The sequence below is a fragment of the Drosophila elegans genome, unplaced genomic scaffold (assembly GCF_018152505.1).
Source record: "Drosophila elegans isolate 14027-0461.03 unplaced genomic scaffold, ASM1815250v1 contig_520, whole genome shotgun sequence".
Lineage (NCBI taxonomy): Eukaryota > Metazoa > Arthropoda > Insecta > Diptera > Drosophilidae > Drosophila > Drosophila elegans.
The window spans coordinates 2,890,523-2,908,715 of NW_024545903.1; the positions used below are offsets into that span (position 1 = coordinate 2,890,523).

The following is an 18,193-nucleotide window of genomic DNA, read 5'->3' on the forward strand; positions in this document are numbered from 1 at the left end:
ATGCCGGCGACAGTGGGCTTATTTTTAGCACGCTTCTCCAAATACTATACTCTTGCTTTTAGTTAAGAGAAGGTGTTGCTCCCTTCGAAGCAGCGCCCTCCCACTGTTCTCTGTTTACGGTGGTTGAAGTGGAGAACGAGAGCACACAGGGTGCTCTTTCAAAAAGAAGCTCGAGAAAATTCCCTTTTCATTCGCACTTTATTTCGCTTTCTTCCGTGAAATACATACAAAATGGTATACCGTACAAAACAGGCGTCAATTGAGATAACTTAAGTTGAGTTTGAGTGTGTTTAGCAGTTAATGTGATAAATACAATTGATTTAGATTTAGATTTAGTTTGTGATCTGGGCACAGCTAGTTCTAGTACGGTTCTTGCGGCGCGTCCAAGTCCCGGTAGTGTGATCTGGGTCGATAATCAAAACCACCGGGTCTGTAAGCAACGAGAATGGATATAGATATTGGAATTATTCACGCAAGACTTTTGTGGGGGGGGCAGGGCAGATACATATGCAAAATATTACAGAGTTTCGTTTTTGATTAGTCTATGGATTCGCATTTATTTCGGGTAAATAAAAGTTAGCAACGTTCTTTGTCGGATTCTTAATACAATTGGCATGATATATATTGTACAGGAAAACGGATAGTCGGTAGTCGCATTATATAAACCATCTTTATATGCAGTAGATACTTTTGCTAGCATTGCTTGAATTGCATTTAAAACTTGAGCTCGCCAAAAAACGATAATTGCTGCATCGAGTGGGCCTGTTTGTTTTCATTTGTATTTGTATTTTGTATCGTATTGTGCTAATCAATTAGTTAGTCAAACATATCGGAATTGGCAGGCGCATCCAAATCATGGTAACCGACAAGCCGGCGCTGGTGTTCCAAAGGCAATTCTCTGCAAAAAATTTGCGACACAAGAAAGTTGTGACAAATTTCGATTTAGACCAACAAAAGAGAAATCAAAGTACAAAAACATGGGAAAAGAGAGAGAGGGTGTCGCCTAAATGCTAAAAAGTGTGTGCTTATCGAGGCGTGACTGTGGTCGAGGTTTTAATCCGCTGTAGTGATAAAATCACTCAATGTTTATGATGTCTAGGGTTCTGTAGGTTTCTCCTCACTAACTAAAGCAAGCAAAAGAATAGGTGGCCAGTTTAAGATCATTATCGTTACGATCCTTAAAGAAAGGTTGAGATCGATCAAATAGATCGAATTGATCTATTGATTGGTTCTGGGTAATACTATTGTGAATCCTATGGTCGCTAGCGCTCCTACACTGCAAGTAAATCTTAGGGCGATGTACTAACCTGCGAACGGGAGGAAAGTTGCGTCCTCCACGGCCACCGCCCATCATGGGTGGGCCAAAGCCGTAGGGCATCGCCGAAAAGGGTGGATACATGGGCGCTCGATAGCTATGTTAAAGAAAGAAGTTCATTATTTCAGTATAAGACAGATCATCGACTGCTGCACTCACCCTCCTCCGCCGCCGCGAACCGAATCCGATTCTGGGCGCTTAGAGCTGCCGGGATGCTCGGGCAGCTGGGGGCGTTTCGGATCGCGCAGGTAGTTGTTAAAGTACTGCACCTCTTTGCGCACCTCGTCGACCTTCTCTTCGTGCTTGTTCAAGATGTGCTTGCGAATGAACTCGGGACCCTTGAACTTCTTGCCCGACAGCGGGCACAGCCACTTGTCCTTGGCCAGCTCCTGGGTGTTCGCCTGCACGAACTTCTCCACCTCCGTTTCGGCGTCCTTGGAGCCAAGATCCTTAATCTCCTCGTCGCTGAGTAGGACAACCTTGGTGAGGAACTGCTGCAGCTTGCTCTCGTACGTCTTGATGTACTCCTGCACCTCGTTGCTGGTAACCCGGGCAGGAGGTGGACCCCGGGCATGTATGATGCCGCAGCGGTTGGGCATCTCGTCCTCGTACGGATACTCGCAATGGTTGTAATAGTCCACCGAGTGCACGATGCGCAAGTAAAGCACCAGTCGGTCGAGAACGGCTATCAATTGCTCGTCTCGCTCGATGGGTTCGCCCTCACTGTCCTTGTTTTCGCCGGTGAGACCGAGAAGCTCCTCCTCCTCGGCGGACGCCTCTTCGATGAGGTAGTCGGTAATGTTTTGCAGCACCGGATTCTTCGAATTGAAGCCATACGTGGAGGCGTTGCCATTTGCCGATGACTCGCCGGCAGAGTTTGCCTCGTTTGCCGACGGCTCCGTCCACAGTTTGAACCTTTCGTCCAGATTCATAGCGATCTTGGCGCATAGCTTAATGTCTGATCGCACCACCTGCTTGTGGGCGGTGATTCCGTTGGCTGGGCGTACCCGTCGACTCAGGTCTCGATTGACAATGGCACCCATTTCACAGTCTCGCAGCCGCTGGTTGTTCAGGCCCCAGCAAATCTCTTTGATGTTGACGTCCCGCATGAAGGTTATCCATCCGCGGCGATACCAACGGCGCTCAACCAGTGGATCTGCAATGGCCACCCTTAGGTAGCCGTTAAAACGGTTGCATACACCCTCGATCTCGGCCCTGGTTATGGAGGGGGCCAAGTTGCGCAGGAAAATGGAGGAGGTGCGGTGTAGGGCTCTTGGCTGGAATTCCTTAACTTTGTCCAGATCAATGGTCTCGGTTTCAGCGGCTTTGTTGTCATCAGCAGAAGCATTTTCTTCTCCTTCTTCTAGTTTGATGGCGTCTCCATTTTCCGCCTCCTTGGGCGCACTTGAAGCTGACTCCGGTGACTTTCCTGCCTCGTCATTCTCGGCAGGTTTGCCTTCTGCTTGTGGTTCTTCGGACTCGGGCGCTGGCTTTTCAATGGGCGCTTCCGGTTTAGGACTTTCCGGTGCCTGCTTTGCTTTGGCCGCTTCCTGCCTGTCCTTCTCCGCCTCGGCTTTTTGCTCGCTCCTCAGACCATCCTCCACATCGTACTTCTCTTTTAGCTTCTCATCGTCTGAGCTGGAGCTGGAATCGGAGTCGGATGAGGAGCTATCATCATCGCTGCTATTCCGTTTGCGCTTCTTCGTCTTTTTTTTATTCGCCTGCTTGTCCTCAGCGCTGGAATCGTTGGCCTTGGAATCCTCTGCCACCTCCTTCTTGGGTGGCGCAGTTTCGGCTTCCTCATCGTCCCAGTTTTCCTCGTCGGAGGCGACAGGTTTCACAGCTTTCCGCTGTGGTGACACAACCACTGGCAGCGAGTCCTCCTCGTTCTGCTTCTCTGCTTTGGGGCTCTTAATTGCTTCCTCTGGCATCTTGGCCGAGTCAGTGGGCTCCGTCTTTCGCTCATAGACCACCGGCTCCTTGGGCTTCTCGTCGAGCACTTTGAGGTCCTCGTCGGTGCCGCCTTCCAGCTTTATGACACATGTGTCCAATACACGGATCAGGGCATCGCCCTGCGAGGAATCCACCTTGACACCGCCAATAGTTCCGTTTTCGAGCAACTCTACAAACACATCGGTGCGTCTCTGTAACAAAACAAGTTTGAAAATAGCTGCGCGATACAAAGGTGAACAAAGTGAAAGTACCTGTAGGAAGCCACGTTGTTCCTCGCTGCGCTTTACACTGTCCTCCGGGTGATATTTGTTTTTGAACCTGCAGATAAATAATTGTTGTTTGTGGTAATTAGTGAGAAGCAGAAACAGGGTTTTTTTTTCCCCGATGACGATTTAGTTTCTACTTTTTCATTTCTTCGCCCGGGCGAAGACTATGGCGCTGTTGATAGTCAGTTTTGTTAGATTTTCACTGGTTTAGATAGGTTTTTTTTTTGTTGGTTTTAGTTATCACCCAAAATCTTACCTTGCAAGCTTTGCGCTTTCGTTATTTATGGGATTGTTTTTATAGTTATTTGGGCTTTTGCTCGACAATCGAATTTAAATAAATCGCGGTTTTAAAATATGAACACACCTCGGCATTGCTCGCCGGGTAATTTACAAGTTTGAATTTAGTAGATATCAGCAGCTCTGCGACATGGCGCAGAACCTCTCAGAGAAGTCTCTGTCTGTCACAAACTCAATAAGCTGCAGAGAAAAACTTAATATACAGAATGTTATGAGTGGCGAACAGGAGGGGCTCAGGAACAGGTCTAAAAAACGCAAGGGGCTGCACAGGCAGAGATATCAACAAGACCGTAGTAGTAGTAGTAGTAGTAGACGTAGATGCACCCTCTGGTCAGCTACTAACCATTCCTCGTCCTTGTGGGCCACGAAGAACTCGTTTAGCTGCTGCCGCTTGAAGTCCGTCTTGTACTCGGTGTATTTGCGCATCACCTCCGAATCGGAGATGTTCTCGTCCTGGGTGTCGAGAAACTGCTTCAGGGTGAGCATGGCCGGCTGGGTGAGCGTGTCGCCGCCGCCGCCGCCGCTGCTCACGGATTCCCGGGCAGGTGGTGCATGGCCGGCATGGGAATACGCCGAGTGCATGGACTGATAGTGATCGTTCCAGGCCTGCATCAAGTACGGATCATAGCCTCCGAAGCGTGGATTGGGACGCACATCGCTATCGCCCCAGTCGGGTCGCATCCGTTTGGCGGGCGGCAGATCCCGGCCAGGTGACCCATAACGCGGCCTTGCCCCCGGGCCCCGGTAGTCGCTGTAGTCCGGCCTGTGACGGGCTCCTCCTCCGCCGCCGCCACCGCCTGCTGAAGCCGCGCCCCTGAATGGATTGCTGTAAAGTCCAGTAATGGTGTCATGTCATGGCGCATAGGTGACCTCCACTTACCGCTCCGACCACTCGTCGCGGGCGCCGGCAGAGCCACCCACCGGGCGGCGCTCGTCGCGGCGTTCCGTGCGGTAACTGTCGCTGCGCTCCCCGCGGAACTTGTCCCGCCGCTTGCGGTCGTACTCGTCGTCCGAATCAGCCATTGTTTGGTTGTCTGCAAGGAGTTAAGAGGCTGCGTAAGTGAAAGTGGCTCGTCCATAACCTCACTTCTAGGCCGCTCTGTGCATTCACTTTTACGACTCCAAAGGTTTTATTCGCTCAATGTTGCACAGTGGCCAATTTGGGCTGGCAAGCCAGCATCTTCCAATTCTAGTTTGTGCAATTTTCTGTTTTTCATCGAGCCGACTTTAGCCGCCATCTTGCCAATTTGCGCAAAATCGCTTACGTGTTTCGCGGCACGGCTATGTAGTACGTTTAGTGCCCTTGTCGATTTACGAACGTAAATTGTAAGCTTACAACGGCTTTTTTAGGGTTTCCTCGCTATCAACAAATCACACAATTACCTTTTACTTAAATATAGTAAATTTTCCGCAGAACGGAGCGTCTATCGTTCAGTGTGACCGTTTTTGTGCAACGTAATAAACTTTTTGAAAAATTACCCAATTGAAAAATACCAAATTAGTAGAATACTCGGTTTCCACTGGAACTACGTTCATACTGGCACAATTCGCAACAACGGCTTCTTGTTGCGAAGCGTTCACACAGGTTTTCATTTCATTGGGCATATAATATTCTTTTAACATATAAGATTATATTATTATTTTTTGCCACAAATATTATTAAAGTTTTTCCGGATATCAAAAATTAGTTTGCATTAGAATAGCAACTGCTTAACTGAATAACTGAGAAACTGAACTGAACAACTGATCAAGTGAGCAAAAAAAGACCAATAATTGTAAACATGTTCAGTTCACTCACTCTAGTGAACAACTATAGTCCCAATAAAAAAATATATTTTCTGATCAAACCTTAAATTTTGCAATAAAACTTTCAAAACTTTTTAAGCGTCAAATTTGTATTTAGAATTTTTTAAACATTTTTTTAATTAAATTATTACTTATTTTTGTTTTTGTACTTTATGTAAAAAAAAAAAAAACTTTCAAACTGCCTTTAGCATTTATAGAAATGCGATCAATCTTGGTCATTTTCTGAAATACACAAGTGAAACAAAAGTTTTAAATATATCATTTTTATTTTATTACACGTTTCATATATCGTATATATAGACTTCTGTTAGATTTATGTGTATGTATATATTTACAACTTAGTTATACAACTATGCAAAGTGTAAGTGTATCTAGGCCTAAATAAATGTTAATTATGAAATAAGATCCAAAAATGTAATTATTAACGCCTTAAGTTGCAGCTTTAGCTGCTGACGATGCGTCAGACCCTCGAAAATGCCCTATTCCACAATAACCTGTTTATAATCGTCCCAATCTTTTTTCTGTTTCTCGTTCTTTAACTTAATGTAGTGTTTCGATTTTGAAAGAACAAAAGTTTCCAACTTGCTGTATTGCAAGATATTAGCAATAATATTAACTTTAGTAAACAGATTTTCAAATTAGATGTCAGAATCCGTACATTTAAATGAGTGCATCTAGATATATATCCCGAAAGTATATATTTTATGCACCGTGATTTTTGGACACCTCAAATGAATTCTTCGTATTGGTGCATCCAATGTCAAGTAAGGAGAAGGTAATGCATACGCTTGCATTTGCTTAATCAGTTTAAATGCTAACAATCTCTACTTCTCTCTCGTTATCAAAATCGGTATACGGCAATTCAGGGAATACTTGCAATATGGGAAGATATAGAAAGGAAACAATATTTGGTATTCGACTCAACACTTTCCGCGAATAAGTCTAAAAAGGTGAAGAAAAAGTTTGCTGGCAGTGTAGCATGTAAATAATAATGCAAGTGAAATAGAAAACTATTTCTAGACGATCCGTCCATACACACAATTTCCTCTGGAGAGGGTTGATCGATTTAAATCGGTTATTTTCGCTTTCCGTTTACTATTTTATTTCTTCTTACGTATCTCGAGTGTAATGGGCTTTGTTTAGAATATGCTGATTAGATTATCGACTTTGTTTGTATTTCTCGTTACACTAAAATGCCATCAATTCAGTTTTCAGTTTGTATTTTGTATTCTCTATTTGTGTTTTCCGGAAAAATGATTTTACTCGCTAAGTTCTTTGTCTTCGAATTGTGTGCGTTGTCAATCCATATACGTATAGGTTCTGACTTAAAGATATACTCGAAATCGTATCTTGAACTGCTTGTTATAATTGTATATATTTCGTAGATATTCATGTTACCATTTAGATTTATATTACTGATTGCTAGACATTGCAAATGAAATTAGACTTATGGCGTCTCCCCTTTTATTTTACTCTAAGTTCGAAAAATGGATGCGGCTCGATAACTTAGTCAATCTGCATGGTATTAGATCTCAATTTCGATTTGGCAGTGAGAAAAACTAAGCTACTCAACTCAAGTCAACTTATGAAGCTTCTAGCACGAGCTATGTCCTGTTCTCGCTTGCGTTATGAAAATCAAAAACTAAACTTCAATATCGCGTATTATAAGTCTGATTGCGCCTAAAGCTAGGCAATGGTTTTTTCGGAAAACCAGGTACCTCTAAAAAAGGCATGGGGTGTTTTTATTCTTAGTTCGAAACAATGTCGTCGTGGGCTGAGAGTGCGTGAAAAACAAATTTCTATAACGGAAATAATATCTTTGTCAAGGTATCTGTTTTTTTTTCTTTTTCTTTTCCTGCTCTTGCTCTGCTGCTAAGGTCTCGCTTGTAGTTACATTTATTTTTATAATGCTTAAAACCTTTCGATCACCCTACATCTGTTGCCCGCCTGCTTCATCATCATTTGTTTTGCTTGAGGTAGTTTTTCAATTCAGGATCAATATCTACAAGTTGAACACAAAATGCTTGTAATTGTGTGTGTGAGTGTCAATCAATTTCTCTTAGGGTTACAGGCTGTGTACACGGTCGTGGTCGTGGGTTCTACATAGTTAGGTCTAGAGATTGGGGGCAAAACAAGTTACACGAGTTTACACATAACAAAAAACAGTGCATAAAAATAAAACAAAGTTTCGAATTTCAAAAATCTACATAACGATTTTGTTTCACGATTCAGCTTTAGCTTTGTGTATTTGTTTTGGTTATTTTCTTTATATGAATGGATCTGTCAACAAATTGTTACTTTATACCATACAATCATTTATTTTCGTAATTCATCAGGTTGCATTATTTGTATTTTTGTTAGTCGCATTCTTTGTTTTCATTCTTATAGAGCGAGAGCTATAAATATATATTTATTAATATATGCATATGTACAGATCTTAGGCGAGCTATAATGTAATATTTGAAAGATTTAGCGAGGGTCTATCGAGGGTAATTATTATTTTCACTTATACTATATTCAACACTCGACTTGGGTTTGGAATTGCAAATCGAATATCTATAATAATGTTGAAAGTCATCCATATCCGGCCACATTCTGACTTTCAAAAATATATTTAGCAAATAAATTTGACTTAAACATTACATCTTAAAGCTATTTAATAGCTTTGTTGCTGTTTCATCCATTGAAAAGATAAACCAATCATAAACCAAGTGTCGAAAAGATACAAAACTGCTTTCTGCTTACTAATTCCTCCATTTTTCATCTGTTCCATTCGTTCTTAGCCAATTTCACAGCCATTTGCATCGAATGCAAATTTTGTTCAAATTCTGAATTTCTAGCTCATAAGTCTTTCACTCACATCCCAATAGTTGTTATCTTTTCCATAGTAAACGAAAATAAAACGCATTGAATATGACTGAAAAATATTTGGCAAAAATAAAAACACTGGGGATTTGGTTTATGTTTTTTGCAAATTTTTTTGTTGTCTTGTTTTTGTTTTGTTCAACATATTTTTTCATATATTGTATATATTTTGCTTGCTTTCACTTCTTCCACTTGCGGCAATTAGGTAAAAAGGTAAAAATATTCCGTATTACGATAGAGTTTGCTTCTTTACATTACGTGTAGAACTACAAAACAAGTTATGCATAAACGTAACTATGTATATTTTTTATAATAATAATTGAACGTGCTCGAGTGCATGCTAGAAAGAATCAAACTTAAACCGATTGTAAAAACGAAACTTATAATGAATTTGATGTGCGGGGTCATTGCTGGTTTGGATCTTCCCTTGCAGGTGCCCTCCGTCCAATTTCGAATATGATGAATAAATAATTCACTGCTTTCTGTTTGTCAAAGTGCAGGCTACATTTAATAAGAATTCTCTCCTCGAAAGCATTGCACTCGTTTGATTAGAGTTACTTCCATATATATCCTTGATTTCATCCTACTTTTAGTTCAACTTTACACAAATTCATCTTTATAAATTAAGTTTACTTAAATGTTTACATGTGTGGCTGTGTGTGTAGGCGTGTGTGTATGCGTTGTGTGTAAAATTATATTTAAATTAAGATTAGTAGTAAAAGTAAAAAATTGCACAATTCAAGTAGAAAGCTACGTAAGATGTTATGTTATCTTCTTTTTACACAATAAATGAATTCCACTTTTAACTTTATGTTTAATTTTATTAATATTTTACAATAGTTTCTTCTTTTTTTGTTTTCAAACACAAATTGCTACTAAAATTAGAATAAATTTGATTTAAGTTAAAATAAGGCCAACAATTTTAAAAATGTATTTCAAATGTACATCTCAAAGCAAAATAAAACTAATAAAAACTAGAAAAATATGTTTGAAAATCAATTGCATTTAATTTTGTTTAACATAAAATTGCCAAAGTAAAGAAATTTGCACGTTTTTTGTGTTGGTTTTCATTAAATTAATTTTGATTTCGCCAAATTTGTTGAATTTTTGTCACTCACACAAATTTTGAATTACCAATGTAAATTTTATAAATATATATTGAAGTCTTTTGGTGTGTGTGTGTGTTTGTGTATTTAAATTTATGTGGATGTTATCAAAGTGATTGAAAACTATTTTCCACCTAAAAGTGCTCGTTGAATTTGCAATGAATATTTATTTTAGACTTAATACCTTTTGATGCCTTTTGGTTTTCGAGTAAGACTCCAATCACTTTAATTTCATTTTCTTTTGTTAAAGTTCAATATAAAAATTTTGTTGAAAAAAATGTCTAAAAACGATGCCAATATTCAAAGGTTCTTGGTTTTTGCTTGCAAATATATTTTTGGGTGGAAATTATCAGAATCTTAGAATTTAAATTCTCGTTTTTAAAAAAATATAAGGCGGGCATAATAATATATTTTCGTTTTTGTTATTTGTTTAGTTTTGCTTTTTTGTAATTTTTTTACAGTTCGCCATTTGTTATGATTAAAAAATATTTCTAAAATCAGTCCAAGTTTTGCGTGTTTTTTTTTTAGAGTTTGTTTGTTTTGAATTAATTTAAATGTATTTAGTTATGGTGGATGTTAAATGGTATTATCATAACTATTACTTTCATTTAACAGATTTACTCGCTTCTCTAGAGTAAGGATTTAGAGTTATAGTTAGATATTATACAGTTGCTTTCATTAAGTTTACAGTTAGTAATTATTATTTTATATATTTTTAAAATATAAACAATCTTTATTCTCTTCTCTCTTCCCTCGGTCCTCGCTCTATTCTCTATTCTCTGTTCTTCTTTTCTGATCGGTTTTTGCATGCAGTTACGAGGATCAAATTGAAAAATATTGAAAAATTCGAGAATTAATCGTGGAGCAGAACATCTGCCCACAAAAGAATTGATTCTATATTTCATGATTTTCAATGGTTCTCTTTTCAATTTGTCTCTCTCTCTCTTTCTGTCTCTGTCCCTCAACGCGTTTGTCCAATTGTGGTTGAAGCTTGTTTCAAGAAAGCTTTTGTGTAATTGTTAATAGGCTGTATTATCAGTTAAATCGTATGGATAATGGCTAAACTCTAATATTTGCAGGCTTAAGACTAAATAACTGCATATTACGCTTGTCCATTAATTATTCACTTCTTTTTGTCCTTACTAAGTTCGCCCGGAACTCGGCCGCGGTACAGAACTTCCCCATTCCCATAGACCCGTGTGGGTTCAGCTGCGCATCTCAATCCAGCAGAACGCCAATGGTCTGGTGGTGACGCTGCGTTTGCTATGCCGTCGTCGAGTGCTCCGACTTGACCGCCACTCCGCCGATTAGTTGCTCCTGGTGCGAGTGCAGGGCCACGCCCATCAGGGCCATCGCCGTCTGGGCGTTCGCATACATGCTAACGTTGCCACCCACTCCCACTCCAACTCCACCCACCACTCCGTTGCCCATCGGCACCGCTGATGTGGTGGAGATGGCTGGAACGGCAGCCGCTATGTTGCTGGAGGATGTGGGCGCCGGCGTGGTGGCTCCAATGGCCCCACTGCCGCCAATGAAGTCGCTGCTCGTGCTGACCGCCGACACGGAACCAGAGCCGGTTACGTTTACGGATGCGGATGCGGGCACGGGCACGGAAATGGAAACGGGAAGGTGCTGTTGCTGCGGCAGAAGCTGCGGCTGAAGTTGCGGCTGAAGCTGTGGTTGCAGCTGAGCCTGCAACTGGGGACGCAACTGCGGCTGCGTCTGCCCCTGTCCCTGCGACTGATGTTGCGCCTCGTTCTGCGTCTGCGTCTGTGTCGAAGGCTGAGGTTGATGCTGGGATGCGGCTGCCGCCGCCGCCGAAGTGGAGGCGGACTCGGAATCGATGCCGGCGGTGATGGCGCCGCCAACGGAGGCGCGCATTCGCTCCGCCCGCTCGTGCCGCTCCGCCTCCTCCTGGGTGATCTGCAGGTGCGACTGGACCGAGGGCGGGATGGCGTGCACGTCCCAGATCTCCTCGAGGAACTTGGGCAGCTTGCGGTTCTTGAGCTTGAGCGAGAAGCACATCTCGGCGTTCTGGTTGCCCAGCGTGCGCAGCTCGGTGAGGATGGAGAGCAGCTTGGCGTAGAAGACGAGGCTCATAGAGTCGCCGCAGTGGCGGTTGAGTATATAAATGCGTAGCGTGTCGATGTAGTAGCTCTGGATCGCTTCGACTAGTTGGGCCTTCTCCAGGCCCGGCCGGTCCGAGAAGATCACAATGGCAGTGAGTAGCGCGTATTCGACGTTGTCCACCTTCATCGAGAACATTTGGCGGCAGAAATGCAGCAGGTCTTCAATATTGTCGGCCATTCCGGCCATTTTGTACGAGTCCCGCGTGTAGGATCTATTATTCGCGAAGAATATGGAATCCGAGCTGTGATCGTAACGGCGAGCCATACGCAACATCATCACCTCCGACGAGCAGGCCTATATAACATAATGGAGTGTTAGTCTTCTAGTCTTAAAAACCCATTTTTTGTAATTAGTACTCACCTTGAGTAACGTGATCTGATCCTCCTGGGGTATCTTTGTAAACGCTGGTAGACCTTTAGCAAACTCAACAATCAGCTGCACTGTGAGAATGGTTATCTCGGTGATGTGCCGAAAGCTGACGTCCGTCTGGCTCTCGTTCTCATCGGGTTGACTCTGCAGTGGAAACGCGTTGTAAGACTTTTAAGCATTTGCGGGATTTGTAGTAAGACTCACCATTATACGCCTGAGATCCTCTTCGGATGGCTGCTCATAGCCATCCTGGTACCAAATTAATTTGTATATAACGGCCAACTGATTGAACGTTAATGCAGGTATATTGTTCGCTTGGCACTTGGCCAAAATTTCATCAGGTAGTAGCTGTAGCGAAATAACAAAAATTGTTAGTGTTAGGTGGTATCAAAGGAATACATTTCATTAGCTTTCCATTCTTACCGGAATAGTGGGATGCTGTGGCGCATCGCATGTCATCAGGTCAAGAATCTCCTTCTTGACAAATTCGTGGGCGTGGCCGGAGCCCAAGCTGCCGCTGTTGCCGCCATGCTGCGAGCTGGGCGAAGTGGTCATCTTGTCCTTCTCCTTCTGAGCCTTCTTCTCGCGCCGCTTCATCGCACACTGGTTCTCCGGCACAACGCACTCCGGCCGCATGCCCACGGCCAGGCATTTTTTCAGACGACACTCCTGGCACTTGCGCCTCATGTACATGTCCATTTCGCAGGCGCGCCCGAATTTGCAGCAATACACGGCGCTCTTCGTTACGCTGCGCCGAAAGAAGCCCTTGCAGCCCTCGCATGTGAGGGCGTTGTAGTGGTAGCCGGAGGCCCGGTCGCCGCAGACCAGGCACAGCTCCTCCTGCACCCGCGGCGCAGGACCCTTCTTGCTCTTCTTCGCATCGCAGCTCTCGTTCGCCGAATATCCATTCAGGCTGCTGGAGGGCGAGAGATCGTCGCGACCTGTTGGCGAAACGAAGGGAAAAGGGAGGGAGACACATCTAGTTAGTATGTGTACTGTTCAGCAGTCGATCCATAAAACATTAGACCCAAATAAATAAATTTACTGTGACGGAGTTCTATGTTCTTCGTCATTTGCATGTTTTGCAAGCTCCAGATTCGACTGGAACACATTTTGCTTGCTTGCTAATCTGTTTCGCTGTTTCACTGTATCCGATAGCTGGTAAACGGAGTTTGGCAACAACCACCCCCGCCATTGTCCCTCGAGAAATTTAAAATTCAATTAACGTTGTCGCTCAAAGTCAACGGAATGAGGCACGAAATTATTCCCGCCAACCAAAATCGATCAAGGGAATGTTTGGACAGGAAAGTTAAAGCATCCGTTAGCGAAAGATTACGGCAAAAGTGGATATCGAATTTAACTTTCGAAAAATGTTTCATTAGGCTACTTGCTAAATCTTAAAAGTTAAGCCTTACTAAAAGTCTGGATATAAAATTTGACCAAACCCTTCAAGCTTGGTACTTTTTTTCTATTTCTACACATAAACCATCAAGACCCAAAATCGATTACGTTTATAAAGGGGAATTGAGTGGTGGATCGGTAACTATGAATGGTGCTGGAGAGACATTATACAAATAGTCACGTTCACAACACTCCCACAAAGAGATAAAAGAATATCAAGTGCAAGTTTTCCCCACAAAGACACTAACTATGTATGTGCCAAGGAGGGGCAGTTGGAAAGGGGCTGGATAGGTGGGAAAGTGGGCGTTGGCAGCGCTTAAGTACGCGCTGCTGTTGTCGCAACTGCAACAGAAACAGCCACAGGAATGACAGTGACAGCAGCAGCAGCAAAGGCCCAAGACACGTCTCAGACACTTGACTAAAGTACAAGGAGCAGGAGGAATCGAAGCCAAAGCGGCTAAGACGTCACTTGGCCACAAGTGCAACCAGCGCCTCCTGCTCCTGCTCCTGCTCCGTCTTCCTACACCACTTCACCACCCGGTCTGCAACTGCAACCGAGTGCAACGCAGTGCATTGTCGGCCTAACACAGTTTCTAGCAACCCCTTCTTTCCCCCTTCAGCCCACGAGGCGCATGACCATAAATATTACCCATACGCCCCGTTGTCTTGGCTCTTGGCTCACGGCTACTTTCCCTCCCCTGCTGCAGTCACTGCGTTTCAATTTCACTGCCAGCGAAGGAAGGAGCGCGGGACAGCAGAGAAAATGAAATAAACGACGGCGTCATGCAAACTTTGTCTGCTCCAGCGGCTCATGGAAAATGGAAAAAGGAAAATGGAAAAAGGGGAGACGCCAACTTGACTGCATTTTCACTGCACTCGAAAGCCGCGCTTGTGTGTGTGTCTGTGTGTGTGTGAGCGCCAAAGTAGAAATGTGGAAAATTGCCGCTGCTTTGGCAGGGAAATCGCGTGGCTTAAAGTAAAAACCTGCTGCAGTTACCGGCTCCTCTAAGCTGGTTGTAGTAACAATGTCATGGAAAAAAAGGGGGTTGACTACATCCCACGGGATGGCCACTGCCGCTGCAAATCCAATGGAGCACAGCTAAGTAGGCGCCAGGCGACTGGAAAAGCTGCACAATTACCTGCTCGCACACACAAAAATTCTTTGCGCCCCAGAGAGCGTGTATGTAACATCAACTTTATGACTGGTGGTAATTATTTCCCTACGCTAAAATGCAACTTGCCTACAAACACCAAGCACAGCACAGCCACATTTCATTTTCCATCCATGAAAAGACATTTTCCATCGCACGCAATGCCAGCAGAGGAGCGAAACGCCATCGAGCAAGAGAAACAAAGGCAGAACGGCAATGGATGAAACAAAAAAAAAAAAGGGACGCCAAAGCGGCAACAGCGTAGCGCGCATAAAAGACACCCCCGAGTCCACCCAAGGGCCACCCATTCGCCCCCTTTTGGAGCTGCCCACGTTTGGAGTTCATTGTGTTATTGTGCTTAGTCGCTCGGCCTCCGTTCGCCATTCCGCACTACATACCCACATAATCCATGTAAGCGACTCTGCCGACTGAGGGCCAAGGCAGCGCCATCGGGACGGACGGAGGGGGCGAAGCGGTGCCAGAAAGCTATATCCATATATACATGGCCACGAAATCAAACTGCAGCCAGAGCCCCACAACTTCCACTTTAGTGCTGGCAGGGCAGACTTTTCCGCTAGATGGAAAAAACATAGTGACTATCAAGTGAACACAAAAACTATGAACCAATAAGAGTACATAACTTTTTCATTTCAATGTACGTCATAAACGAATTGCTACAATTTATACTGTTATTTGTATTTACATCCCAATAGTTGAATAAAATGCCCTTTAAAGATGAACACAGGCTTATTTTATAAGAGCTATCTATGGATCCCACTGACATTTACTTTATAAGCTCTATTCGTTAGATATTGGGGCAGGTTGACTTTGCCCCATAAAAGTTTTTCAAGGACTAATAAAGGGCTTAACACTTTTTAACCTTTCGAAGACCCACTAAGTCGAGAAAACGGATTTATGAATAAACTTAATTTTGCTTGTCTAGCTTTTTTTGAGCTGTCAGCACTGGGCGCCCAGCAGCCTGCGCTCTCTTCGCACGCTATCTCTCTCTCTCTCTCTCTCACTCTCTTTCTTTCCCTCTTTGTGCCTCCTTGTCTGCTCGTGCTGTCTCCCTTGTGCTGCACGCCCTTGCTGAAAAAGCTGAAAAATGTTGATGTAGGCCTCGAAAATATGCAGTTTGCCTTTGGCATTGCCACTGTCACTGCGGGCAGCGCAGTCGGCGTCAGTGACCCCCCTACCCCACTTATGTGTGCGAGTGTGTGTGTGTGTGTGTGTGTGCGGGAGAGTGGATTGCATGTCGCACAAGTTTCCATAGTGGTATAGGTAAGTTCTCCCTTCTGGCTTCGTTTACTGCATTTCGCATTTTGCATTTTGCATCTCATTTCGCCCGTTCGCTTTGGCTTTTCAATGCTTTTTTTTCACAAACACTTTTTTGTTCTAGGCAAAGAAATATAAGTTTTTGTTACTGCTGCTCCTGTTGTTGCTGTTATTGCTGTTCTTCTTGTTTTTGTTCTTCGGCTTTATTCTATGGCGAAAATGTCTCTTTGAATGCATTTTGCAGTGTGCGTGTGTGTGTGCGAGTGCTGTGAATGCAATATTTTTAAGCGGCTTGTTTTCTGTGAATGCATAAAAAGAGGCAAATAAGAGAAGAGGCAGGCGGGCCTGTACAAATAGCGCCTTCTGTGCAGAGAACAGAGAAGCAATGTAAATACATAGGTTCCTTTCAAACCCCCCTCGCATATTAGCACAGTAGCTGTCTAGTAGATCCGAAAGTCGTGGAAAACAGTCGGGCTAGCCAAAGTTTGCTTGAACGATTTGCAGCCTCAAAATAAAAGCTGAATATTAACAGTCTCGTTTTTTATTGACATTTTTCTGATACAACTGGTATTGGTGAGCTGGTACTAAACGGTGCAGCGGCTGTACGTGCATCATTCATGTCTACTAGGTTTTCTTTATCCCATCTCAAGATTAAACTTTTAAAAAACGAATTATTCGCTGGCCTATCAAAACCCTAGTCCGAAAATTTGTGGTAAGCAGAGGTTTTCGAAATTTTTCTTTAAATACTCCATAACAAATTGTTCACAACTTGCAATTTAATGTGCAGCAAGCAAGAGAATACGAATTCTGTTTTGATAATGTGTAGATTTTTATTGTCTTATCCTGGCGCCACATCCATCGTTAATCATAACTCACATTGCAAATCATCCGAAATGGCTATTTGTGGATTTTTCTTTGAGCGGTGGGAATCTACTTGTTATATTTTAGTACATTATCCGCTTTGGTCAACATGAATTTACGTCATTTGCCTAACTGGTTTAAAGGAAAAGACAGTGATTATTTGATAATCTAAAAAAAATAATCGATTTGAAACATCAAATCTCCTAAGAAAATTCATATAAAGCTCGTCTCACATCATTGACACATTTTCTGTGTATATCGCTCGTTTTGTTTGCATTAACCTAGGGACTAAGAATTTGAATACGACGACATTGCAGGCGATTATATAATCGAAAGCCGACGACCCTAAATCAAAACAAGTTGAGCAGGCCCAACTAACCACCAAAACTGCAGAGTTTTCCCTCAAAGGGGATGATTGTTGCAGGTGGTTGGGGTTTTTTTATGGGGGTGCTCCACCTTGGCTTTGGCCGTAGCTAGGATGATTTGTGATGGCCAGCCGGTCGAGTAGCTAAGGCCAAAATCAACCTAGTCCGCCCAGCAAAACAAGCTGGGTGGGTTTCGGGTTTGTTTAAGCACGGTAAGCTGAAAAACTGTACCACAGAAAGCGCATGTCCGATGCACTGTCTGCAGTACTCTCTTTCTCTCTCTCTCTCTCTCTCAATACCCCGTCTCTTTCGCTTGTTTGGGGTTGCACACGTTTTTCTGTTTCAGGGGGGTTCTCTAGTGCAAGGCTGCAATTTATTTTGCACGAGTTTGTCAGTTGTTAGGCACGTTTCGCCACCCCCCCAATCCCCGATCAGCCCCCTTTCCGCCTTCTGTGGGCTTGGGATTATATGGTTGAAAAATTGATTTTTTCAGTTCGTTGGCATGTTGCCGCCTAGCCATGTACTTTCTTGTTTCTGACCAGGGGCAGGGACACGGACACGAATACGGACACGGATGCGGACACGGACACGGACACGGATTCGGAAGAAAGAAGGAGGTGAGGGATGCACTGTGTGCAATAGGTGGCTGAAAAATGATTTTTAACCTACTTTGAGCCCAGGTCGACATTTAGACGAGGGTCGTTGCATGACCTTTCGTGTGTTTCGGAACGCATTATATGGCTTTTTCGTTTCTACTTGCGCCAGATTGCTTGTTGTAGTTGCAATTGGCAAGAAAGCGCTCCTGAAATTTCATTTGGTGAAAGCGCCAACAGCACCGACAACTAGAAAAAGGTGACGCCATTTTCAAGTCTGCCATTTATAGCTTCAAAATGGCTACCTTGGCAAAGGATTGCGGAAAGGGGACAGTTTCCGTTTCCGGAGAATGTTTTATTCACAACTTGAAGAAACATTGAAATACGTAGAATGTCAACTTATTATGGTAATTCATGTACCTAAGTCTTTAAAAACGGAT

At 43.4% G+C, this 18,193-nt stretch overlaps 2 protein-coding genes across 8 annotated transcripts in view; both read right to left on the reverse strand.

The window, feature by feature from the left end:
- Window positions 1–179: 179 nt before the first annotated feature.
- On the reverse strand, window positions 180–5,289 carry LOC108135964 (serrate RNA effector molecule homolog). 5 transcript variants are annotated; one of them, XM_017256923.2, is made up of 7 exons: window positions 5,215–5,289; window positions 4,712–4,865; window positions 4,175–4,645; window positions 3,520–3,586; window positions 1,475–3,459; window positions 1,308–1,412; window positions 180–430 (listed from the first exon to the last, which is right to left on the reverse strand). In XM_017256923.2, the coding sequence occupies exons 2-7, from the start codon at window positions 4,852–4,854 to the stop codon at window positions 361–363; spliced, it is 2,841 nt and encodes a 946-aa protein (XP_017112412.1). In that variant the 5' UTR covers window positions 4,855–4,865; window positions 5,215–5,289; the 3' UTR covers window positions 180–360. The 5 variants fall into 5 exon arrangements, 4 of the variants coding, with proteins under 4 accessions (XP_017112412.1, XP_017112410.1, XP_017112411.1 ...); XM_017256921.1 differs by having other exon boundaries at window positions 4,175–4,657; XM_017256922.2 differs by lacking the exon at window positions 180–430 and adding an exon at window positions 531–898.
- Window positions 5,290–10,349: 5,060 nt separating this feature from the next.
- Window positions 10,350–18,193, reverse strand: part of LOC108135959 (ecdysone receptor) — a 69,129-nt gene continuing 61,285 nt past the window's right edge. For all 3 annotated transcript variants that reach the window (XM_017256911.2, XM_041709857.1, XM_017256910.2), the window contains 4 exons: window positions 12,531–13,048; window positions 12,312–12,455; window positions 12,099–12,251; window positions 10,350–12,032 (listed from right to left, as the gene is read on the reverse strand). In XM_017256911.2, coding sequence (XP_017112400.1) covers window positions 10,872–12,032; window positions 12,099–12,251; window positions 12,312–12,455; window positions 12,531–13,048 — 1,976 coding nt within the window. In that variant the 3' untranslated portion in view covers window positions 10,350–10,871. The remainder of the gene's footprint in view (window positions 12,033–12,098; window positions 12,252–12,311; window positions 12,456–12,530; window positions 13,049–18,193) is intronic.